The sequence below is a fragment of the Bos javanicus genome, chromosome 3 (genome assembly GCF_032452875.1).
Source record: "Bos javanicus breed banteng chromosome 3, ARS-OSU_banteng_1.0, whole genome shotgun sequence".
Taxonomy (NCBI): domain Eukaryota; kingdom Metazoa; phylum Chordata; class Mammalia; order Artiodactyla; family Bovidae; genus Bos; species Bos javanicus.
The window spans coordinates 48,973,740-48,999,515 of record NC_083870.1 but is presented as its reverse complement, the minus strand read 5'-3'; the positions used below and the strand labels follow the sequence as shown (position 1 = coordinate 48,999,515).

Genomic DNA, 25,776 nt, shown 5'->3' with positions numbered 1-25,776 from the left:
CACTTGTGGACTGATACTTCTATGGGCCAGTACTCACCAGGTAATCCCATGCTACTCTTTCTTGAATGACCATCAGGAAATGAGTATTACAGATAAGGATACTAACACTCCAAGAGGCCAAATAACTTGCCCCAGGCTACCCAAAAAAGGATAAAGCTGACATCTGAATCTAGGAGATTAACACTGAGGCCCACTAGCCATTTTAAATGTACTAGGAGAGTTTGCTCTTGAAATCTGAAATTAATCCTTTTGAACAAATGAAGATTCTTGTCTTTATTGAGTCTAAATTTTTGGTGAAGCATGGTTCTATAACATAGGGTTCTATAACACAGCTTTCATCAACATAAGTTTTGTTTGCATCACAGAGTGTTGTGATAGAAAAACCATGGGTTTTAGAGTCCACTGTGTCCAGGTTTATATTCTCCCTCCACTAATTATGAGCAGTGAGACTTTGCAAAAGTTACTTGACTCTTCCAAACCTGTTTTCATATCTGCAAAGTGGGGTGGCCGTTAGAAGATAGATCAAGTGTCATCTTATACAAGTTGCCTACCAGTTATCATAATTATCACTATTAATATTATTCATAAGTTAAATGTGGGTTCTCAATTTTAGTTTTGCTATGAAGATCTTAAGTTATGGTGGGAACTTCAAACTTGACGTTGACATCTGTGTTTCGTGTGATGCCAAAGTCTAGAACTGAGGAAGAATGGCCTCTTGAACTTTCTTCCATACTTAGGAAAACACAGATATAAAGCATGTTTGTGTTTTAAACTTTAGGAGCTGCACAGGTCGTTGAAGGTGGCCAAGTGGAATATAAGCCTCTTTCAGGCATTCGGTATATGTGGTGGTACCATTTAATTGGCCTCATCTGGACTAGTGAATTCATCCTTGCATGCCAACAAATGGCTGTAGCTGGGACGGTGGTGACGTGTTATTTTAACAGGTAGGTCTAGCATGTTACTGCTATTGATTTGCCTATGTGCTTCATATTGTGTGTCTCAAAAGATATTTTGGAATTTTGACATGATCTCTCAAAAGAGATTGGCAAGAGAAAAAGACTAAGCTCAAAGTTAGGCAGAATGGTGGGATGAATTGAGAGACTGAAATTGAGATATGTACACTATTGATACTATGATAAAATAGATAACGAGAACCTACTGTATAGCTCAGGGGACTCTACTCAGTGCTCTGTGGTAATCTAAATAGGAAGAAAATCCAGCAAAAGAGGGGATAAATGTATACATATAGCTGATTCACTTTGCTGTACAATAGAAAATAACACAGCATTGTAAAGGAATTATACTCCAATAGAAATTAATTTTAAAAAGTTAGGCAAAAAAAATTTGGCAGGATGTTTATTTAGTAGCAAAAAGAAATACTATATCTTGAATCTGTCACATTTCCAACCTCTTTTGCTTTAAGCTAGAAAACCCAAAAAGAAGCCAAACACAGAAGTAATCAAACTGCTTAGAACTGAAAGATATTCAAAAGAAAGGGTTGATTTCTCCTGTAAATATCCATTCTTACTGACTTCAAACTTTAAAAAAATTACTGATCTATTTGGAACACACTTCAGTAAGTCCTATGAGCATCATTTCATCCTATGTAAAATGAGGAGAATGTTTTCTTTGAAAGCAGTTTTAAATCCTAAGGGAATTGTACGTGACTATAAAATACAATTCATGTTCTTATAGTTAAATGCTAGTGAATTCATTACTTGCTTTTCTGTTCACTATGATGCTTGTTTAAGTGTTTATCCTCCGTTACCTCATCAAAATACTTGAGGACACATGCACGTACGTCTCGACTCTCTACCTCTTTTGTGTTTGTGAGATTTTCCGTGAGGTTCTCCGTGAGGCAGATAAAACCACAGGCAAGAAGGACACAGCCAGTGCAATGACAGGCTTGGACTCAGAACAGGAAGTTTACTTCTGATGGGGCTGGTCCTCCTCTAATGTCGCAGACTAAATGGGCAGAAAAACAGGAGAGTTCCTGGGGGCAAGAAAGTCATCTAGGGATGATTCATGCTGTAGAACAATTACCTCCCAACGATAAGCAGTGCTATGGGTTTTATTACAGTGGTGCTGTTGGGAGCCTCCTTCTTTAGAGACCCCGTCAGACACACGAAAGGCTGTAGCCCTTGGCACTGAGAGCCTTTGCGCCTTCGGAGGAGGTGGCATGTGCCGCTTGCTCCTGAGTACATGAGCAGAGATTATTTAACCAAATTGGCCAGCAGCATGTCACATCTCTCTGACAGCAGTGATTTTGTTCTATTTTAGTAACACAAAATCAAAACATTTTCAGTGAGGACTTTTGATTTAACCTCCAGTGAAGTGTATGTATGTATCTCCTAATGCCTTCCCAACTCTAACTCCCCTCCCCCAAAATCATGAAAAAATGAAGAAAGCATAAACACACAAGGGCAGCAGGAAGCAGGCAATGACAGCAGCTGAGAAACGTGATGGCAATCCAGGCCAGTATTCCTGCCGGGATAATCCCATGAACAGAGGAGTCCGCGGGGTGGTAAAGAGTAGGACATGACTGAGCGCGAACGAATGAACGAAGAAGCATCAGTCAAATTTTGAAAACTCAAGACAGGATGAATGAGTGGTGAGCAGATTGGAGAAGCCTCAAAAAACCTATCTCTGTGCATTTGGTGGGAGAGGAGGCTAATTTGAGCCATGAAAATCTAGAGAGATTCAGGAATTCAGGTGTAAAACATGCTTGCAAAGATTAGTTAAAGGTCTTACTAAGGAGCAGTTAAGCCCCACGGCCCATCCTTCATACCAGCAGATATAAGTTGGGAGCTTTGCTCGCTGGAGAAGTCATCAGAGAGGGCCTGGATGTAGGGTATCTGGCACAGCCAAGGCTGGGACAAAGCTCTACCCTGAAAGAAGGGAGAGCAAGTGGAAGTCTAAGAATCTGCCTGCAATGCAGGAGACCTGGGTTTGATCCCTAGGTTGGAAAAATCCCCTGGAGAAGGAAATGACTACCCTCTCTAGTGTATTCTTGCCTGGAGAATTCCATGGATGGAGGAGCCTGGCAGGCTGCAGTCCATGGGATCACAAAGAGTCAGACACGACTGAGCGACTGACGCTTCACTTTCTTTCTACTTGCTACCAATCCACGCTCCACAGCTCAGCCTCCAGGATGTTGACAGCCAGGCTGATATTTCTTAGGCATGAGATTATCGGATTCTTCTTTGGAGAAACTATAACCCAGAGCAAAGACTTGCAGATAGTACCACGTGGGGATCCCCCAATGAAATGACCTGATGCCCTGACTCTGAAGCAGATGGTGAAACTCACCAGTCAGCAGTCACCCTTGTATAGAACCTCCAACTCACTCTTTTGTTCCTCATGCTTAAATGTAAACCTATAGCCAGTGATTATTAAAAATTTGAAGAAGCCTGTTGTGAAAGAAAAAGATCAAAATGAACAAAACAAGCAACCAAAAAAGTTTAGGAAAAATAGGGGCAATGCAGGCAGCAAAAGAAAACTGCAACAGCAACTCTAATAATATCTTCAGAAAGAACCAAAAAAATGTTGCTTTCATAAAATAAGAACCAAGAAAAAAAGAATAGTGAGAGAACAGAAAGACCTCTTTGTTGTTAAAAATATGATTGCAAAAGTGAAAGTTTTCTACTGATGGATTAAAATATAAAGTTGAACTCCTCCAGAAGATAGAACAAAAAGATAAAGAGATGGAAAATAGGAGAAAAAAGATAAAATTTAGGACACCCATCACCTGACTAATATGAGTTCTAGAAATAGAGAACAAAGAAAAAAGGGAGGAAATTGTCAAAATTTCCCAGAGCTGGAGGACATGAGTAAAGAGAAGATCCCAGAAGCTTTAGAGAGAAAGACCACAGGTAAAATATCAAGAACTAGAACCAGTACAAGATCTATACTCTGAAAACTATAGAACACGAATGAAGGAAATTGAAAATGATACAAATAAATGGAAAGATAACCAGTGTTCATGGATTGAAAGAACTAATATTGTAAAAATATCCATACTATCCAAAGCAATCTACATATTTAATGCAAAACACCCATGACGTTTTTCACAGCACTAAAAAAATCCTAAAATTTATACAAAATCACAGAAGACCCTGACTAGCCAGAGTAATCTTGAAAAAGAGGACAAGTCTGGGGGTTTCACACGCCCTGACTTCAGAATGTACTACAAAGCTGAAGTAATCAAAACTACAGAGCTACAGTGGTATAAAAACAGACACAGAGATCAATGGAACAGAATAGAAAACCCAGAAATAAACCCATGTGCTTATGTTCAGTTAACTTACAGCGAAGGAAGCAAAAATATACAGTGGGGAAAAGAAAGTCTTTTTAATAAGTGTTGCCAGGAAATGGACACCTACGTGTAAAAGAATGAAATTAGAACATTTTCTCATACCAAAATAAAATGGATTACAGACCTAAATGTTAGTCCAGAAACCATAAAACTCCCAGAAGGAAACAAGCAGGACACTCTTTGACATAAGTTGTAGTAGTGTGTTTTTGGATCTATTGCTTCAGGCAAAGGAAAGAAAAGCAGAAATAAACAAATTAAGCTTAAAATCTTTTGCACAGCAAAGGAAACCATCAACAAAATGAAAAGACAGCCTACTGAATGGGGAAAATGCTTGTAATTGATACGAGCAATAAGGGGTTAATATCCAAACTATTTATTAATGAAGTTATACAACTCAGTATAAAAAAAGAGAACCCAATTTAACAATGAGAAGAACAGATATTCTTCCAAAGAAAGCATACAGATGGCCAACAAACACATGAAAAGATGCTCAACATTGCTAATCATCAGAGAAATGCATATCGAAACCATGAGATATCCCCTCACGCCTGTCAGAATGGCTACTGTCACAAGGACCACAAATGTTGGCAAGGACATGAAAAAAAGGGAGCCCGAGTACACTGTTGGTGGGAGTGTAAATTGATGCAGCCCCTGTGGAAAATAGTGTGGAGGTTCCTTAAAAATTGAAAATAGAATTGCTGTTTGAATGAATGCCACTGCTGGGTATACAGCCAAAGGAAATGAAAACACTAATTCAAAAAGATATATACTCCTCACCACCCCACAGTGTTCAGGCAGCTTTATTTACAATAGTCAAGTCATGGAAGCTACCTAAGTGTCCATCAGTAGATGAATAGATAAAGAAGATGTGGTATATTTATACAATGGAATATTAACCATAAAAAAGAATGAAATTTTGCTATTTTGCAACAATATGGTTGGACCTGGAGGGCATTAGACTTAGTGAAATAAATTGGAGAAATACAAATACTATATGTTATCCTTTAAATGTGGAATCTAAAAAATAATATGACAAAATGGAAACAGAATCACAGATTTAGAGAATAAACTAGTGATTTCCATCTGGGAGAGGGAAGTGGACAGAGTCAAGGAGAGGATAGGAAACCAAGAGGCACAACTACTGTGTGTACTATAATAAGCTGTGTATTGACCACTGTGTGTACTGTAATAAGCTGTATATTGACTACCGTGTATACTGTAATAAGCTGTGTATTGAATACTGTGTATACTATAAATAAGCTGTATATTGTACAATACAGGGGATACAGCCAATATTTTAAAATAACTCAAGTGAGGTATGATCTTTACAAATATTGAAACACTGTGTCATACATCTGAAACCAGTATTATAAATCAACTACACTTCAATAAAAAATAAAATTTAAAAAGAACTAGAATGGAATCTGATGTTCAACAGCAACTCTGAACCAGGGAGATAGTAGGACAAAACTACCAAAATCCTGAGAAAAGATTATTTCCAACCTAGAATTCTATACCTATTTGTACCATCAGTCAAAGATAAAGGAAGATAAAGTCCTATTCAGGCATGCAATATCTCAAAAGATTTCCTCCCCATATCCTTTCTCCTCTGAAACTAGTGAGTAAACGAGGTGGGAAAAAACATGAGTTTCAGGAAATGGGCTCCAACACTGTGAGGAAGAGAAGGGAATTTCCGGGAGGGTAGGTATTTAGCAGGTATAGAAAACGTCCAGTCCAAGGAGGAGCAAGAGAGCAGTGGGCTCCAGGAGGGATGTCTCCAAGGAAAAATAAAAAGGAAACATAGAGAATATCAGATATGTTGTTTGAATATGTGGAGAAAAAGAATTATACTTTGATGAAGCATTTGGTGAAGCATGTGGAAAACCACGCAAATAAAAAAATGTGAATTTTTTTTTTTTAAATAGAAAGTACTTTTATTCAGTATTACTTCCTCCCAGGTAGTGTTGTATTATAGGAGCTAAGAATAAAATGATAGAGAAACAAAATCCCTGCTCTGAGTAGGTTACATTCTGATGTGAAAACACTGTAGTTCTTTTATATATATATATATATATTTTTTTTAATTTAATTTTGTGAAATATTAACTTAAAAGTCAAAAGCTATAAAGAAAATATAATCAGAATACACTGTTTCAAACAGTTGTGAATGTTATTTATGTACTGATAATGTAAGCCCTAAACATTAATTAAAACATACTCAGTGGTGAAAGACTGAAAATTTTTTCTCTAAGATCAGGAACAAGACAGGAGTGCCCACCCTTACCATTCCTATTCAACATAGCACTGGAAGACCTAGCCAGAGCAATCAGGCAAGAAAACGAGGGAAAAATACATACAAATCACAAAGAAAGAAGTAAAATTGCCTTTGTTTGCAGGTAATATGACTTTATTAATATATAAAGAAAATTCTAAAAACTTCATCAAAAAAACTGTTAGACTAATCAATGAATTCAGTAAAGGTACAGGATACAAAGCATTCAGAAAACAGTTGCATTTCTCTAACAGCAAAATATCTGAAAAAGAAATAAAGAAGAGAGTCTCATTCACACTGGCATTGAAAACAATAAAATACTTAGGAATGAATTTAAGGAGATGAAAGCTCTGTATCCTGAAAAGTATAAGACTGATGAAAGACACAAACAAATGGAAATATATCCTGTGTTCATGGATCAGAAGAATTAATATTGTTAAAATATCCTTATTACCCAAAGCCATGTATAAATTCAGTGCATTCCCTGTCAACCTTTCAGTTATATTTTCCACAGAAATAGAAAAATTCTAAAATTTGTATCACAAAAGAGCCCAAATAGCCAAAGCAATTCTAAGAAAGAAGAACACACCTGGAGGCATCGTCTGTCCTGATTTCAAACTATACCACAAAACAGTATGGGACTGGCATAAAAATAGACCCATAGATCATTGGAAGAGAACCAAGATCCTAGAGAGGGGAAAGGATAATCTCTTCAATAAACAGTTCTGGAAAAACTGGATAACAACATGAAGAATAAAATTAAACCCCTGTATTACACGGTTCACAAGAATTAATTCAAAATGGTTTAAAGACTCAAACATAAGAACTGAAGTCCCTAAACTCCTCTGAGAAAACATAAGGGAAAAGCTCCTTTACATCAGTCTTAGGAATGATTTTTCACATATGACACCAAAAGCACAAGCCACAACAGCAAAAATTAGTGAGATTACATCAAACTAAAAAGTTCTACACAATAAAAGAACCAATCAACAAAATGAAAAGACAGCTTATGAAATGGGAGAAAATATTTGCAAACCATTTGTCTGATAAGGAGTTAATACCAAAATATATATATAACTCCTATAACTCCACAGTAAAAAAAAAAAAAAAATTCAGTTAAAAAAGGGGCAGAGAAGCAGAACTTCCTTTCCAAAGAAGATACAAAAAACAGGCACATGAAAATGTGCTCGACATCACTAATCATCAGGGAATACATATCAAAACCACGATTAGATCCCACCTTATGCCTGTTAGAATGGCTGTCATCAAAAAGACAAGAGGTGCCTAAGGTCGGCAAGGATGTAGAGAAGAGGGAACCCTCCTTCACTGTGGGGTGGGGTGTGCAAATTTGGTATACAGCAATTATGGAAACTGACAGTATGGAGGCTCCTCAAAAAATTAAAATCAGAACCATAGGATCCAACAATCCCACTTCTTAGGTATATATAGAAAGGAAATGAAAAAAGAATCTTGAAGAAATGTCTTCACGCCTGTGTTCATTGCAGCACTATTCACAATAGCCAAGACACGGGAACAACCTCAGTGTCCATCCAAGGGTGAATAGATGAAGAAGATTTGGTGTATATAATGGAATATCATTTAGCCGTGAGAAAGAAGGACATCGTGCCATTTAAAATAACACGAATGGACCTTGAGTCCAATATGCCAAGGGATACGTCATAGAAAAACAAAAAGGGATGATACCACTTACATGTCGAATCTAAAAAAGCTGAACTAATGGAAACAGGTAGAATGGTGGTTGCCCGGGAGTGGGGTAGGAGAGAAGGGGAGGTAGGGATTACGGACACAAACTTCTAGTTAGAGGATGAGTAGTTCTGGGGATCTAACTACAGCATGATAATTGTGGTTAACAATACTGTGTTATATACTTGAAAGCTGCTAAAAGAAGAGACCTTAAATGTTCTCACCACAAAAAGAAGAGATGGTTAATTATATGAGGTGATGGAGGCATAAGCTAATGCTAAGATAGTAATCATTTTGCGAAATATATGTGGATCAAATCAACACATTGTACACCTTGGACTTACATGCTGTTACATGTCGATTATATCTCAGTAAAACTGGGGAGAAATCTTTTAGAGCTTCAGTATAATTATACTGAGAAAAAGAGGAGTGGGAAAATGAGTGTACTTGGGAGTTTAAGCTGCCAAGGAGAATGAAACCTGTGTCTTCTGTAGTGGGAAGTCAGTAGACATTCTCTGAGAATGAAAAAAATGAAGAAATTTCAGTAAGAACAAGTAATTTAGGAGTGTGAAGGTGGGTTCCAGAAGAAACAGCTAAAATATTGCCTCTAGGGAGAGACAATTAGTGGTGGAGGAAAAAAACTGCTGTTTTTCCTGTTACACCTAGCAGTGCTATTTGACTTTTTAAGATATTTCACATATTTGATAAAAATAAACTAATTTAAAATAAAGTGCATACTGACTTATTTTTAGCACTGCTATTTCATTTATTAAAGAGTTCTGCATTCTTTTTGACTGTGTGCTAATTTTGAAACCTCAAGGTTTTCCCTTATCTCAGGGCTTATAATTCTTTAATCTCATGTTCCAGTCTGCATGCAGGGTGAGAATTAAATATAGCCAGAGTGCATTCATCTCTGTCATTCATTTAAGCAGTAAGAGGGATGAAGAGGTCATCCAGGGAGCATCAAGTACCAGGACATGGGCATCCTGTGTAATTTCCCTTTTACCACCATTTGCTTGAATTTCAGAGAGGTCAACTGAGAGCCATAAAGATGGGGCTGGGGTGGATAGGAAGGAGCCAGCACTGCTCAGTTTGGAGAAGGGACGCTTGAGTCATGACTTCATCGCTTGCAAGTATACAGAAGATGGTTTCCAGCTGCTTTGGATTTGCTGAGGAGGAAGTGAGGAAGTGAATTCACAGCTGAGCCTAAGGAATTTCGGTAGGAGACACATGAGTTTGCTAACCCTGACAAGAGCTGCTGAGGACCTGTTCTTCATAACAAAGAGTTTCCCTTTTCTTTGGGATTGGATAAATGGACCTCACAGCTTCCCCCACAGTCCTCCCAACTCCATCTTGCAGTGATTCTGCTGAAAGAAATGTCAGGAAAGGACGAGGTCTCTTCAGGGACACACCACGCTCCTTTGCCCAGGACCAGACTGACAGTGGAGGCCAAGCATCCTGTGCAGCCTGATCCTTGTCCAGGAGCCGCAACACAGAATGAATTATCCATGCTGTTGAAGAGTTCTCAGTGAGCACTCGACTGGATCTAACCAGAGCTAAAACGTGCCTCCAAGATTCCTAAGTTTCTGGAGTAAGTTATGTTGAAGCAAATCATAGCTGCAAAATAGCACTTAGATACCATGACCAAAGGCGTTACAGACATAGGTGAACGAGAGCATTAAACGCTTTGCACAGGACTTCCCTGATGGTCCAAGGGTTAAGAATCCGCTGGCCAGTGCAGGGGACGTGGGTTTGATCCCTGGTCCAGGAAGATCCCCACGTACCACAGAGTAGTCGAGCCCTGTGTGCCACAGCTAATGAGCCTGTGTGCCTAGAGCTTGTGCTCTGCAACAAGAGAAGCCGCCGCAATGAAAAGTGGTCCCTTCATAGTCGCTCGTCGCAACTAGAGAAAGCCTGCGTGCTGCTGTGAAGATCCAACACAGCCATAAATAAATAAAAATGTTTAAAAAGTAGTGCTTAAAAAAAAAAATGGTTTGCCCAGGGACTTGAGCTGATACTGTGTCCTGGGACCTCCTGGCTCCATCACACAGAGCCAGGCACCTTCAGCACTCAGAGCAGCCACAAGTTTAAACCTAGAGGAGCTGGGCGTGTCGGGGACATCCTGGAGTCTCCTGCTCTCCCCAACTGCCTGGGGCCTTCCTAGTGCCACCACCCACAGAACCCAGCGAAAGGTGCCCAGCATGCAGTACTCCCTGTAGACAGAAGCGGAAGCCCACCAGGAGACTGTGGCATCCTCATACGCCCATCACTGAGCTGCTCAGTAATGTCCCTCGCGGCACTGTGGTCCCAAACTCCAGTTCTCAAAATGTGGTGAAGTATTAGTTTAAGCTTCACTAGGTGTAACCAAAGCCTCTTCCTGAAGGCAGGTTTTGCTGCTTGTGAAGAGATGAAGGCCCCAGGGACATGCACAGCAGAGAAGGGGTGACAGGGTAATATAACCTTTGAATGTGGAAAAGAGTCTAGGGCAGGAAGATGGTGTCTCCGAGAGCCCCCAATGATTGACCCTTTCCTGTAAGGTGGTATTTAGTTCTTAGGGTGGGCTGTTGAGTGAGTTCTGGCTCCACAGGCTGGCCTGGTTTGTGAGCTGACCCTCTTTTCAGATTTTCTCTCCCAAGTGGTAAGTCAGCTTCTGGAACATCTACGTCTTCTTCCAGCCAAGCCCAAAAGCGTCTGGAGCCATCACTGGGATGTGACACGGATGAGCGCCATCCAGACAGTGCAGACACCACCCTGCCTTAAGTGGTCAATTCCATCCCTGCGAAACCTCAGAAAACGGATGCCTAAGCCCAAACTTCAGTACCTGGAGGACCAGCCCTTGAGGCCTGTGAATCATTTGTTTCCGTATCAGATGGAGAGCAAGCACTGCCCTCGTCTGCCTGCATCCCTGCTTGAGAACCAGTCAATTCTAAGGCACATGGATCTCCTCAATGGGAAAGTAAACAGTCTTCCTCTTAAAAAAAAAAAAAAAAGGACTGAGGAAAGGGAAAAAAAATGTGTCAGATTTTCCTGGCTGTGCTACTTTTCTAGTTTATCAGATCTAAGTGAATTCATATCAGCAATAGCTTCCCTGGCATTTCCTATTTTCAACAATATTGAGTTGAAACACACATCGCCCTTTTTGTGGGACGACTGGATTGCAGCTACTCTGCTCCCAATATTACTTTCATGTTCTCTCTTCCTTCCTGGATGATTTAAATAACAGCAAAATGTGGCCGTTGCCAGCTCTTGAAACATTTCTGGCTGCATTCCTTTTCCTCCCTGAAAACCTAGGCTCTGGTCAAAACCTTAATTCATAGTGACTTATTAGCAACCAGAGCGAGCTGTAGAATAATCCATTATGAAGAAAGCAAGCCTCCCTTGGAGCTTCTCGGAAAGGGCCTCACTTTCTAGAACTGGCCTCAGTGGGCCAGGGGAGGGGTGACATCAGCCCTCAGGCCTTTGTTTTATCTTTCAGGTGTGGGGGAGGGGGGAGAAAGATGTGCCCATTCTGTTCTTTTTCACTTTTTTTCCCTGCCTGTGAAACTGACTTTTGCATTCTTGAGAGCTGTGTCATGACAAGTCCCGTAAATGATTCACAGTGAGGTGACCTTTACAGAACGGAGGAGAAATCAGCTGGGTTTCAGGAGCTGGAGAAGCCAGAACTCTTCCTCCCTCTGCTGTGAGCCGGATACTCTCTGGCTGCCAATCCTGGTCATGTGATGTGGTAGTGATTTTCATGACCAAGCTAGTACTGGCAATATTTACAGATGAAAGTGTGTAATTTAAACCTAGGGGATTATTATATAATTAAACTTCTGAAACTGAAAATGGGATCAATACCCAATTTAATGTATTGGTGGAAGTGGTTAGGTGTTGTAAAGAGGAAAACTTGTTCACCTCATCAGTATGTTTTAAAATTTTCTCTTCTTTGTTTGTAACATTGAATACCACCAGAAATATTTCTTAACTTAGTCCAAGAAAAAATTTAGCCTTAGCTAGCAAGGAGTATAAAAATTTTGCCAAATGCAGATGGCGTCACTGCTTTCTAAATTGTTAGTACCGTAGATGATTTGAACCAGAGAGAAGTTTTTTTGTTTCTTTCTAAATAGTGTTTTTTAAAATGCTGTCTTTTTTTCTCCTGTTCCCAGAAATAAAAGTGACCCTCCTGATCGCCCGATCCTTTCATCTCTCTCCATTCTTTTCTGCTACCATCAGGGAACAGTTGTCAAAGGGTCATTTTTAATCACTGTGGTGAGGATTCCAAGAGCCGTTCTCATGTACGTGTATAACACTCTGAAAGAGAAGGTAAGGCAATACGTTAAAACAGAGTGTGCTCTGTGTTTGGGTCACAGAAAAGTGAATCACTGGAGAATTGCACTGGGTCCCAGGACAGGAATGTGACCTGTGCCAGGGGCCATTCAGAAAGCTCCAATGGGCTTCAGGTCCCATCCGCACCCCACCCCCAGCAACCTTCCTGTCCAGCTCCCTGTTTTGTTTAAGTTTGTTGGATTTTCTCCAACATGGTGGCACAGGTGGTGTAGGGAGGACATAGTTCTTAGCTTGCTGGGTTTTCTTCCTATTTAAATGCTGAACAAATGGGAGAAATTCTTAAGATGAAATTTAAGCAAGGTTTTATGGATATTTATCATGCTTTTTTAAAGAAAGAAAAATATACCGTAAGATGAGGAGATTTCCCCAGCTTCTGTGTCTCCTGGACGGTGTCAGGGGAAGTTAGTTGCATGTGCCTGTGTGTGCATTCATGCTTAATAGTGAGAAACGGGCAAACTGACCTAAATCTCAGCTCAAAAGACAGAAAACTGTGGGGCTTTTGTGCCCGGGGGGTTTTTCTTTTCCCTGGTTTTTATTTCCATGCACATTTGGTTATGAATGCCAGTGGAAACCAAAACACCAGGAAAACAGCTGTTCTCGTGGTATTTCTGGCCTGCCAAATAAGGAAAGGTTGGATTTTTCCCAACTTTTCTGTTCTCACACAATGTTAGTTTCCCCACCCTCCCATTCCCACCTCTGTGTTGGTGACTTGGTCAGAGTTTGACAGAGTCCAGCCATTTGGGCATAGGTATGTGCTTTTAGTAAACGGGGAAAGTTTTACATGTGGATTCGTAATGATACTTTAGAATTGTTTTTGTTTGCTCTTTTGAGCAGAAATCTGAATTGTTGAAGATTTCAGTCAGTCAGTGTTAGTTGCTCAGCTGTATTCGATTCTTTGTGACCCCATGGACTGTAGCCTGTCAGGCTCCTCTGTCCATGTTCTCCAGGCAAGAATATTGGAGTGGATTGCCATTTCCTTCTCCAGAGATTCTTCCCAACCCATGGATCAAACCCAGGTCTCCTGCATTGCAGGCAGATTCTTTACCATCTGAGCCACCAGGGAAGCCCAATCAAGATTTAATTGTAAATCAAGATTTAAGATTAGTATATTAATTAAGAACAGTTGATTGGCTTTCATATAAAATTATCTAGCTTCCTTACCTTGAAATGCACACTAAGCCATCACCCCTGATCAGAGAGTATTTTCTGTTAAATATTGCTTAACTACATGTTTGTGACTTAAAGAGACATTTCACCATCCAGGATAAATCTATCTACTCTGGCTGTTGCATTTTGAAATCAATCCTTCAATTTTAGGAAACTTGGAGAAAGATTTCTTGAAGAACAGAGCAACTTTTTATTTCAAGTAGATTCATATAGTTTATATATATTAAATATATTCATATATGTATATCATGCTCTGCTTAGTCGCTCAGCATCTGCCAACAATGTGGGAGACCTGGGTTCAATCCCTGGCTCGGGAAGATCTCCTGAAGAAGGAAATGGCAACCCACTCCAGTATTCTTGCCTGGAAAATCCCATGGATGGAGGAGCCTGGTAGGCTACAGTCCATGGGGTTGCAGAGTCGGACACAACTAAGCGACTTCACTCACTCACTCATGGACTATAGCCCAACAGGCTCCTCTGTGTATGGGATTTCCCAGGCAAGAATACCAGAGTGGGTTGCCATTTCCTCCTCCAGGGGATCTTCCTGACCCAGGGATCAAACCTGCATCTCCTGTGGCTCCTGCATTGCAGGTGGATTCTTTACCTCTGAGCCATCAGGGAAGCCCTCATATATGTATATATGCATGTGTTATGGCATAAAGTGAAGAGGAACTAAAAAGCCTCTTGATGAAAGTGAAAGTGGAGAGTGAAAAAGTTGGCTTAAAGTTCAACATTCAGAAAACGAAGATCATGGCATCCAGTTCCATCACTTCATGGGAAATAGATGGGGAAACAGTGCAAACAGTGTCAGACTTTATTTTTCTGGCTCCAAAATCATTGCAGATGGTGACTGCAGCCATGAAATTAAAGGAAAGTTGAAGGAAACTTGAAAGGAAAGTTATGACCAACCTAGATAGCATATTCAAAAGCAAAGACATTACTTTGCCAACAAAGGTTCGTCTAGTCAAGGCTATGGTTTTTCCTGTGGTCATGTATGGATGTGAGATTTGGACTGGGAAGAAGGCTGAGTGCCGAAGAATTGATGCTTTTGAACTGTGGCATTGGAGAAGACTCTTGAGAGTCCCTTGGACTGCAAGGAGATCCAACCAGTCCATTCTGAAGGAGATCAGCCCTGGGATTTCTTTGGAAGGAATGATGCTAAAGCTGAAACTCCAGTACTTTGGCCACCTCATGCAAAGAGTTGACTCATTGGAAAAGACTCTGATGTTGGGAGGGATTGGGGGCAAGAGGAGAAGGGGACGACAGAGGATGAGATGGCTGGATGGCATCACTGACTCAATGAACGTGAGTCTGAGTGAACTCCGGGAGTTGGTAATGGACAGGGAGGCCTGGCGTGCTGCGATTCATGGGGTCGCAAAGAGTCGGACACGACTGAGTGACTGATCTGATCTGATCTGATGCATTAGTACTAGATAATCATAAGTTAATAAACATCAGGGAACTCACTGTACCCCCCAGAGCTAGGCACCTTAAACTCTTTGGGGAAACAGCTTCCATAAATCTAACAGTCAATGGGTCAGCCTCTCTGGCAGAAGTCTAAGAGGTTATTTATCACCTCCTAGATCCCATAAGGACTAAGGGGTCAAACTCCCTTTTAGTGATGTCACTGTTGGAGAAATGTGTCCTTTCTTAGGTTAAAAAAAATAGTCTTCCTCAGCAGCCATACAGCCCAATACTGTACCTGCAGTATAAGCATTTCATACAGCCACTCTGAGATCCTTCTTACATTAAATGGCTCATTCACAACCATAGCCAGGCTGAAAAGGATGCAGGTCAGATTTCATCCAGTGGAATTAACACTGGGACAAGAAAATGTCTATGTAAGGCTAAGTTGTCCCTGGGGTCCTAATAGAAAACTATTTCAGGATTGTTTTCAGGGATTCTCCCCTACCCCCACCCCAGTCTGGGCAGTAAGATACATTTAATCACCCCTTCCCCCAACAAGTTTTATTAATTCATCCATTCTTGAGTTATACACAAGTTCAAGTTATATTTCAAAGGACTAACTTATCCCCCAAAATTTAACCCTGAAAGTCTTAATATGGGATGTTTTTCCAAAAAATTAAACCTGATTTGTGTGTGTGTGTGTGGACACATAACTAGTATCTACAATACATTAGTTTTATTGTCTGTGGGATGTGAATTTCTCATGAATATAAACTATGGTTTGAAAAAGCAGAGTTTATGATTGAAGACACTTAGGAAAACATGAAGAAAGAGAGGTTTGTTTGGTTTTTTTTTTTTTTTTTACTAGAACCAAAAGGTCTGGTTCACCTTTGCTAGTAAAAACAGGCTAATCCATTTCCCTTTCTGCTGAACTCAACAGCACTCCTAACAGGTAAGCCCACAGAAGAGAACCCTTGCTCATCAGTATAGTAATGATAGTAATTAGTAGTAGCAGTAGCATATACAGAATAGAAGAACTTCTGTACCTATGAGAATTGCTGTGGTGCTTCTCCAGGTACACAGATCTCCAAGTAGGAACAGGGTGTGCTGGAAGACACTTCTGTTTGCCTCTTTCCTGTGCTGTTGGTGACACTGTTCCTTTCTTTCTGAACTGACCCAGCAGGACGGTGCCTTGTCCAGGTGCATGTCCCAGTGCTGCTGCTGCTGTTTCTGGTGTCTGGACAAGTGCTTGCGCCATCTCAACCAGGTACGTCTCCTACGCCGGGGACATGGTGTGAGGGCCTGCCAGTGGGCACTGTCTCTTAGGCCAGGGGTTAGCCAGTTTTTCTGTAAAGGCCAAATTGTGTAAAAGTTTTCAGGTTTTGGGTCATTTGGGTCTCGGTCACAGCTACTCAGCTCTGGTGCCGCAGCAGAAAAGCAACCACAGACAGGATGTAACTGGATGGGCCTGAGTGTGTTCTAGCAGAACTTATGGGCGCTGAAATCTGAATTTTATTTTTTGTTTTTGCTCCCCTGTGTCTTTGTTGTAGTGCGAGGGCTTAGTTGCCCTGCAGCATGTGGAATCTTAGTTCCTTGACCAGGGATCAAACCCACATCCCCTGCATTGGAAGGTAGATTCTTAACTGCTGGATCACCAGGGAAGTGCCTGAAATCTGAATTTTATATTTTTTATGTGTCAAGACATATTCTCCTTAGTTTTAATTTCTCCAACTTTTTAACAGAATTATTCTTAGCTCTGACCTGAGGGAAGCAGAGATGGATGGATGGATCTGGTTCCTTGGCTGTCATCTGCAGTCCTTTACCTTAGAACCTTAGGTCGTTAATACAAGTCTTCAAATTCTAAAAGAAATGTGTCTCTCTTTCAAAAAAAAAAAAAAAAAGGAGGCTTTAGAAACTCTAATACAATGCATATGTGTCAACTGAGAGCTAATTTTCAATGTCTTCTCTAAGAACTATAATTTTCCTGAAATAGGAAAAGGACTGCCTCCCTAATTTTTATGTATTTCACCAGCCTTTCACTTTCAAGCTATAAATATTCCTTTAAAAATCAGAAAAATTATATACTGTGATTGTTTGAATTTCAGATTTTTTTCCTCCTGAGTCTTTCAAACCGGTGGAAAACTAGATATGTATTTTATTTTTCTGTCGATAATTTAGGAAATTTTAATAACCCTTAGTCAAATTTACACAAAGCAGTATTTTTGTAAGTCAGCAGGCTGTTTTATAATTTAAATGTTCACAGTACTCGCTTAGAAAAGTACTTCTTATTTTTGCCCCTCTTCCTAATAAATGTACCAGTAGAAGTAAAGGGACTAATTAGACCATCTATGTTTAATGTCTTATAAATGGTGTTAAGAATACCTTTCATTATTCGGGGGAGATTGTAGTCTTCTTGTAGTAAACCCTATATTTAAAGCTCTTCTTAAGACTCTTGGCATACATTTTAGAGTGTGTTTAGCTTTCACTTGGATCACATCAAGCAAGCATGTATAAAGCACAGTAAAATACTATTGCACCTTTCAGAATGGTAGGTCCCGTAGCAAGTCAAGCCAGACCCTGTGAATGTCTTGTCACAGTGTAATGTACAAGCCTGTCTCCCCTAGAACTCTGTGTACACATCCAGACACCAACTTATTCTATGAATATGCTATTGAGATGCATTACAAATATTTACTGTGATAAAATACATATACATGAAAATCAAGCTAAGATACACATAGACGGACTAGAAAGACGAAAGCAGTGGAACCTTTGATATACCGATGTGTTGGCCACATGGTCCTTTAGGGCCCTAAAGCTGAGTTGCTGTTCCCTCACAGTATTAGTAAATTCAGGTTCTTTCCATGTCCCTCTTTCACTGCTTCATAGACCCCCACCCTGGGGCTCTATGAATACTGCAGGGACCACCACTTCAGGAGAGGAGAGAAATGGGTGAGGAGGAGGAAGGATGGGCTCTGGGCTCATATCAACATCACCACCTCCCGCCCCTGCCTTCCAACCAGAGCAGCTCCACTTTTATCTGGTTGAGGAGTGGGATTCCACTGAAGGTTTCATTTAAAGACAGGCTCTGCTGCTTGAACACACTTGAAAGCCACTGTCTCAAACTATGTCCTTGCTTGTTTTCTCTGCCCTCTTATCCTAAGGGATATACTTTCTGCATTCTGATGTTTCAGCATCTTATATTAACCCTGTACCTTTACTTTTGGGATTTCAAAATGTTTCCAAAATCATAAGCAGTGTTAGTATTAATCGCAGTATAATTATTATAAATTGTTGAAATCCTTTTAACAGACATACAATGGGAATGATTGTCCCTGAATCACAAAAAGACTCAGCTAGCCTCGAGGATCCAGCTCATGGTGAAACAGTGTTGCAAACAGGGATGGGTCTTTGAATTTTGATCTTGGTGCCAGTGATTGTGCCTGGGCCTAAACCAGCTGCCAGAGCAGCTTTTTTTAAAAAAAACATGTATACATATGTATTTTTTCCATTCACTTATTTGGCTATGGGATCTTCAATCTTTGTTGTGGCATGTGGGATCTTTAGTTGTGTTACTTGAACTGTTTAGTTATAGCACATGGGATCTGTATCCCTAACCAGGGGTGGAACCTAGGCCCCCTGAATTGGGAACTCAGAGTCTTAGCCCCTGGATCACAAGGGAAGTCCCTAGAGCAGCTTTAATGTGGGGTGACTCCTATAGGACTGGACACTGCCAGGTGATGTGGGCACTGCTGGGACGTCTCAGGTTTAGGAGATTGAGAAAGAAGAGGAGGAAGAATAAAAGAGAAGAAGCAAAGCGAATACTGATGAGGAGGGAAAGGTCACCCGTTGTCCAAACAACTCCTGGAAAGCAGAGTGAAATAAAGATTTGTAGGGACTTCCCTAGCAGTCCAATGGTTTAGACTCTGTGCTTCCAATGCAGGGGGTACGGGTTTGATCCCTGATTGGGGAACCAAGATCCCATATGCCATGCAGCATGGTAAGAAAAAAAAAAAAAATTTGTAAAAATAAAGATGATTGTTGTGGAGTCGTGGCCAGAGCTATTGTCGATCTTATTTGGCAGTGGACAAAGGAAAGGGAGCTTAAAGTGAGAGAAGGAGTTTAGATTAGCCTTTGAAAAATTTCCTGGCACTGGAATGAGTTGCTAGGAAAAGATTTTCTCTGGAAATCCGATTTAAAAGAGTTGAGGCTTTTTTTTTTTTTTTTTTAATTTTGCTAGTTTTGTGCAGAAAGAGCCGGGAAATGCTAAAGGAGAATGAGATCCATTTGTTACCATCAGAACCCAGATGCTCTTCTTTACTTAACATCAAGGAGCGGGCTGTGTTTCAGCTTTGCTGCTTAAAAGCCTAATCCGTCTTCCACAGCCCTGGGAGGGGGGCTAGTGGCAGTTGCCGCATTTTGTTGAGACCCAGCCTAAGAGTACGAGGTAATTCACCTGCAGGGTAGGGAATGAAATTCCACATCTCATCGTTTCTCATTACTTGCTTCTCTACATTGTAAATCCCAAGTGTGTGTACACCTCACACATTTATTTATCCAACATCTATTTATGCTGTATTCAAACCATTAAGGTGTAACGAGGAGGGGACTCTGGCGAAACAGAGTCTATATAAAGCAAGTCAGGGCTTCAAGGAGCAGACAAACTAGTGTGGGGAATGGGGGGGACTGTGAAACACTTGCATGAGATATTTATATAACTGTATGTGCTGGAATGTGGAGAAGGCAATGGCGCCCCACTCGAGTACTCTTGCCTGGAAAATCCCATGGACGGAGGAGCCTGATGGGCTGCAGTCCATGGGGTTGCTAAGAGTCGGACACAACTGAGCGACTTCACTTTCATTTTTCACTTTCATGCGTTGGAGAAGGAAATGGCAACCCACTCCAGTGTTCTTGCCTGGAGAATCCCAGGGATGGGGGAGCCTGGTGGGCTGCCGTCTATGGGGTCGCACAGAGTCGGACACAACTGAAGCAACTTAGCCGCAGCAGCAGCAGCATATGCTGGAATGAGGTCTTTGAAGTTCAGGAAAGGGAGTCTTGGTATGGGGAGGTGCTTTGACTTGATGATTAGGAGAGCTTGCACTGAAGAGGTAGGATTTGTCAGGCATGAGCATAGAGCATCACCGGAGGTCACAGCTGATAGCAACAACAGTAGCCACGGCTTCTTGGCACTCACGGGCTTCCCAGGTGGCGCAGTGGTAAAGAATCCACCTGCCAATACAGGAGATGCAAAAGACACGGGTTCAATCCCTGGTTTGGGAAGATACCCTGAAGTAGGACAGGACAACTGCTCCAGAATTCTTGCCTGGAAAATTCCATGGCAGGCTACAGTCCATGGGGTCACCAAGAGTCGGACATGATTGAGCACATAACACACTCACTTGACCCTCACTGTATGGCTAGTTGTGTGCTCAACACTTCCCTGCAGTAGATCAATTGCGAGTTTTCACCGCAGCCCCCTGAGATAGTTATCTCCAACATATAGATGAGGAAACCGAGGCTTAGAGAGGGCCTGTAGTTAGTGGCAGAACTAGGAGTTGAATCCATATCCATGTTGCCTCTGGGACCCAAGCCCTGAACACTGTGCATTTTAAAACAGCCAGAGAGGGAGTCACAGCCACTGCCTAGGGTGGGTCTCTTGAGCACCTGCTTGAGCCAGAGTCCAGACTGGCTGTGAAGCAAGGCTGATTTCAGGCAGATTTTTGTGGAGGAGGACAGGAAAGGTATGGGAACAATGAAGGGGGTGAAGGCTGGATCAGGCAATTATAAACCCAGAAAAGGCCAGTCAGGGTGGTCTAAGCCCACCTCCTCCCCTCAGGCATGCCTGTGTCAGAGCTTCTGGGAGGCCGACTGGCTAGGCTGTTCTTAGAGTTTTTCAGATAAGATCCTGCAGCCTCCCCCTCCCTTCTAGCACTTTGCAGGAGCCCAGCTGAGAAGGCCCTAAGTGGGACCTTGCAGGCTAGCCCATCAGCAGGAGGCCTGCCCTTATTCTTATGGTCCACACATGGTTCCCCATGGAAATGCCTTCCTGAGTGCACATCTTGTCCACGGAGGACACAGACATCTGAACTAGTGCTGATGGTGGCTTTAGATCAGTGTTTCTCTAGGTTTGACACCAACTGGCGGGCTCACTGGTTTTGGAACTCATCTTCCTGAGGGTTCCAAACTGGTTAAACGTTCCTGAATGTTCTCTCTTCAATTCTTATAGGCAAATGGTAGAATTTCATGGATTTTCATTTTCACGTTACAACTAAAGGCTTTTTACCAATCAGTAAAGTGCCTGGTATGTTTGCACATGCATGGTCGGTCACTCAGTTGTGTCCAGCCGTTTGGGACCCTATGGACCATAGCCCACCAGGCTGTTCTGTCTGTGAGATTTCCCAGGCAAGAATACTGGAGTGGATTAAGAAAAAAATAATGCTGGAGTGGGTTGCCATACCCTTCTTCAGGGGATCTTCCCAACCCAGGGATCAAACCCACATCTCCTGCATCTCCTGAATTGCAGGCAGATTCTTTGCTGCGGAACCACCTTAAAGCTTATTCAAGTGTGTCATTTGGGAATCAGAAGTGGTGTTTTACTTAATTTCCTGAGGTCTCAAATTCAGAATTCTATTGAGATGTCTGACTGCCAAAGTGAAGCCTGATGAGCATTCAAGGCTTCTGAGTGAGCCCAGGCAGAGATGGGATTTTACAGACTGGGGAAGGAACCTTCACTGTGGGTACCACCAGAGTCCCCTTGGTGTGGCTGTGTTGTTCAACTACAGTCCAACTTGTCTTGTTTCCCACTTCATTTCTGGTGAGTATTGGCTGTTGTTTAATGCATTGTATGTTTATCATGTTGAGCATTGCCTTCCTTTTCAATTCTTTGCTCTTCCAGAAGAAGTGGGAATGGCTGTAGAAAGTGAGCTATGGGCTGAGGTCAAACAGGTTTGAAAACGATTTCCAACCTGTTTCCTGGAAGGAGCTCTTAAGTAAAGGCAGCCCCTGGCCAAGTATGGCAGCAGTTGGTTTCTGCCTTCTTGCTGGAACTTGGGTGAATCCCTCCACCTCACTGAGCTTCTGCAGAAGAAGAGAGTCAGTTTGAATGACCTGAGGTCCTCGTTGGGAGTGCTCAGCCTTGTCCTGGTGGCTTGCTGAGAGCTGGGGCACACAGGTACCATGTTAGCACATTGCAGCTGTGACACGCTTTGTGTGGAATGTGGGGCAGGTTGGAAAACCTGAACTGCGTGTCTTCCCATTGTGTCCAGAACGGCAGGATCATTTTCTTTTTAATATTTATTTATTTACTTATTCAGCTGCACTGGGTCTTAGTTGCAGCATGTGGAATCTAGTTCCCTGACCAGTTCTAGAACCCAGGACCCCTGCATGGGAGCATGGAGTCCTAGCCACTGGACCACCAGGACAGTCCTGAATCTTTTTTTTTCATGTTGTTATTCTTATCTATAGTGAGGACTTACCCTGGGATCACAAAGGTGGGTGACGCTTTATGTTGCCTGGATCTCAAGCCTCCAGAATCTTGTCAAGTGGATTGAGGATGTGAGTGAACTGCTATCTTCATCCCCTTGTGGTAATTCTCCCAACACTGCTGCTGTAATGACAGCAACAAGTACATCCAACTGGTGACCGGATGCGGTAAAATGCCAGTCACTTCAGTCATTCTTAACAGTGGAGGGTAGTGTCCAGAAGCTTTTATCCCCCATTTCTACTGTGGGCCACTATGCAGGGTAGCTGGGTGAATCTTCTGCCGTATCTCCTGGTCAGTGACTTGAGAGGATGGAGTGACTCAGATCTGCTTTAATGCAGCCCATCAAGCTGCCAGCCCACTTTACTGTGATGTCTGTCTAGATATGAAATATCAAGAAATGCATGCAGAGATTATTGCCTCTTAGCATTTGACTGGAAATGCCCATAGCTTCCTGACTTCTGACTAACAAATATACTGGTCAGAAAAACTCCAGATAATCCTGTCGAATCCAATACGGAGAAAAACTTGCTGCTACTTGGCAAACATACACATCTCTCCCCTCCCTGCTTCATACCCCAGCCCACACTGCCTGCCACTGCTTGTCTTTCAGGGCACAGAAAGTTGGTCTTTGTCTTCTAAGGCTTTGTGGCAGACTTAACTCTGTAATACCCCAAAAACCTTCTCTCCCCCCGCCACCTCCCTTGAAGTTAGCTCAATTTCAAATGCTTCTCTTTCTCACAGTCCATCAAGAGCGAAGGCACTCTGTGACTTTTCTGTGTCTGGTTTTGGTTCGTCCTTAGCCAGCTGGCAAACCTCCAGGGACTCCTCTCTACTCCCCAGAGCAGCATGTGCAGCTCAGAAAAGAAAAGTAATGAATATTGTGCAATTCCTCTGCGTTGATTATGAAAATGATGTTAAGGTTCTTAAGAGGACGTGGTTCTTGGGGTAGTTGACATTGCCTCATCACAGAGCGTCCAGACAGCTGTCCTTTCCTTGACAGTGGCGGTTCCGAATCCTGCCACCCCCACCGACTGGCTTAGAGCTATTCTGGGGTGGCCAGCTGACGGCGAGAGCCCTGGAGAGATTCCTCTGTGTGAGCATGGTGTAGAAGGAAACACACACGTGTGTCAATATGATCATTTACATTAAGGCCCATTTATAGATGATGGTAATCCTCACAGCCCAGCTGTTTTGTGCCAAATGCTACTGTTCTGACTTTAGATAGAAAGGAATTGAGACACCTATCTATCAGAGGCCCCAGACTGTCTGGGAGAAAACTGACTGTGTCCTCATGTTTCCTGATGTGTGGCTCAGAACCTGCTGGGCTGAGGGCCCTGGCTTTATGTGGCTTCCTGGGGAGCAGCCTTGCTGGAGCCCGGCTCCCACCTGCCGTGGGTGTCTTGCAAGGCTCAGACATCAAGAGGGTGTGGCCCTAAAGCCTTCTGCCCCAAGTGGGCCTCAGCAGCCTCTCGTCCTCCTGGGGAAAGGCCCAGTATACAGTTGCCATCTGTCTTTCCTAACTTGAAATTCTTCTACCTTCTCAGAGAAGCAGTTACTGTTTGTTGAATGAAAGATGGCCTTATTATAGGGAAGGAAGGGTGAGTTATGTAGGGGGCCCTCAGCTAATCAGAAAATGCTCCTGGGAGACAACTGTTGGGCTCCCTCCAAGGTATGCAGCAATTTCCCAGGTGGCTCAGTGGTAAAGAATCCACCTGACAATGCAGAAGACACGGATTCTATCCCTGTGTCAGGAACATCCCCTGGAGGAGGAGATGGAAACTCACTCCAGTATTCTTGCCTGAAGAATTCCATGGATAGACAAGCCTGGCAGGCTACTATCCATGGAGTCACAAAGAATTAGACATGACTGAAATATCAATAACCTCAAATATGCAGATGACATCACCCTTATGGCAGAAAGTGAAGAGGAACTAAAAAGCCTCTTGATGAAAGTGAAAGAGGAGAGTGAAAAAGTTGGCTTAAAGCTCAACATTCAGAAAATGAAGATCATGGCATCTGGTCCCATCACTTCATGGGAAATAGATGGGGAAATAGTGGAAACAGTGTCAGACTTTATTTTTGGGGGCTCCAAAATCATTGCAGATGGTGATTGCAGCCATGAAATTAAAAGACGCTTACTCCTTGGAAGGAAAGTTATGACCAACCTAGATAGCATATTCAAAAGCAGAGACATTACTTTGCCAACAAAGGTCCATCTAGTCAAGGCTATGGTTTTTCCAGTGGTCATGTATGGATGTGAGAGTTGGACTGTGAAGAAGGCTGAGCACCGAAGAATTGATGCTTTTGAACTGTGGTGTTGGAGAAGACTCTTGAGAGTCCCTTGGTCTGCAAGGAGATCCAACTAGTCCATTCTAAAGGAGATTAGTCCTGGGTGTTCTTTGGAAGGAATGATGCTAAAGCTGAAACTCCAGTACGTTGGCCACCTCATGCGAAGAGTTGACTCATTGGAAAAGACTCTGATGCTGGGAGGGATTGGGGGCAGGAGGAGAAGGGGAAGACAGAGAATGAGATGGCTGGATGGCATCACCAACTCGATGGACGTGAGTCTGAGTGAACTCCAGGAGTTGGTGATGGACAGGGAGGCCTGGCATGCTGCGATTCATGGGGTCGCAAAGAATCGGACATGACTGAATGACTGAACTGAACTGAACTGAACTCACACACATGTGCACACACACATGTGCACATACAAGGTGTGCCGCTCCTCAAGACAGGAATACCTCCCACTTACCAGGCACTGTGTGTGCCAAGCACCAAGCTGTAACTGCTTCACATGTATTAACTTCCTTCATCCTCACAAATAATCCTTTGAGAAAGGTACAATTATCACCCTTTTTCTTTTTCTAGTAGAAGATGACACTTAGATTCAGAGAGGTTAAGTAGCAATTTGCTCCAGGTTCAGTTCAGTTCAGTTCAGTCTCTCAGTCGTGTCCAACTCTTTCCTACCCCAAGGATGGCAGCACGCTACGCTTCCCTCTCCATCACCAGCTCCTGGAGTTTACTCAAACTCATGTCCATTGAGTCGGTGATGCCATCCAACCATCTTATTCTCTGTCATCTCCTTCTCCTCCTGCCTTCA

At 42.3% G+C, this 25,776-nt stretch overlaps 1 protein-coding gene across 4 annotated transcripts in view; it reads left to right on the top strand.

Annotated features, from left to right (window-relative positions):
* Window positions 1–25,776, top strand: part of SLC44A3 (solute carrier family 44 member 3) — an 86,516-nt gene that overhangs the window by 44,140 nt on the left and 16,600 nt on the right. For 3 of the 4 annotated variants that reach the window (XM_061411134.1, XM_061411136.1, XM_061411137.1), the window contains exons 10-12: window positions 779–944; window positions 12,439–12,595; window positions 16,374–16,460. In XM_061411134.1, coding sequence (XP_061267118.1) covers window positions 779–944; window positions 12,439–12,595; window positions 16,374–16,460 — 410 coding nt within the window. The remainder of the gene's footprint in view (window positions 1–778; window positions 945–12,438; window positions 12,596–16,373; window positions 16,461–25,776) is intronic. The other variant, XM_061411135.1, reaches the window with a different exon arrangement.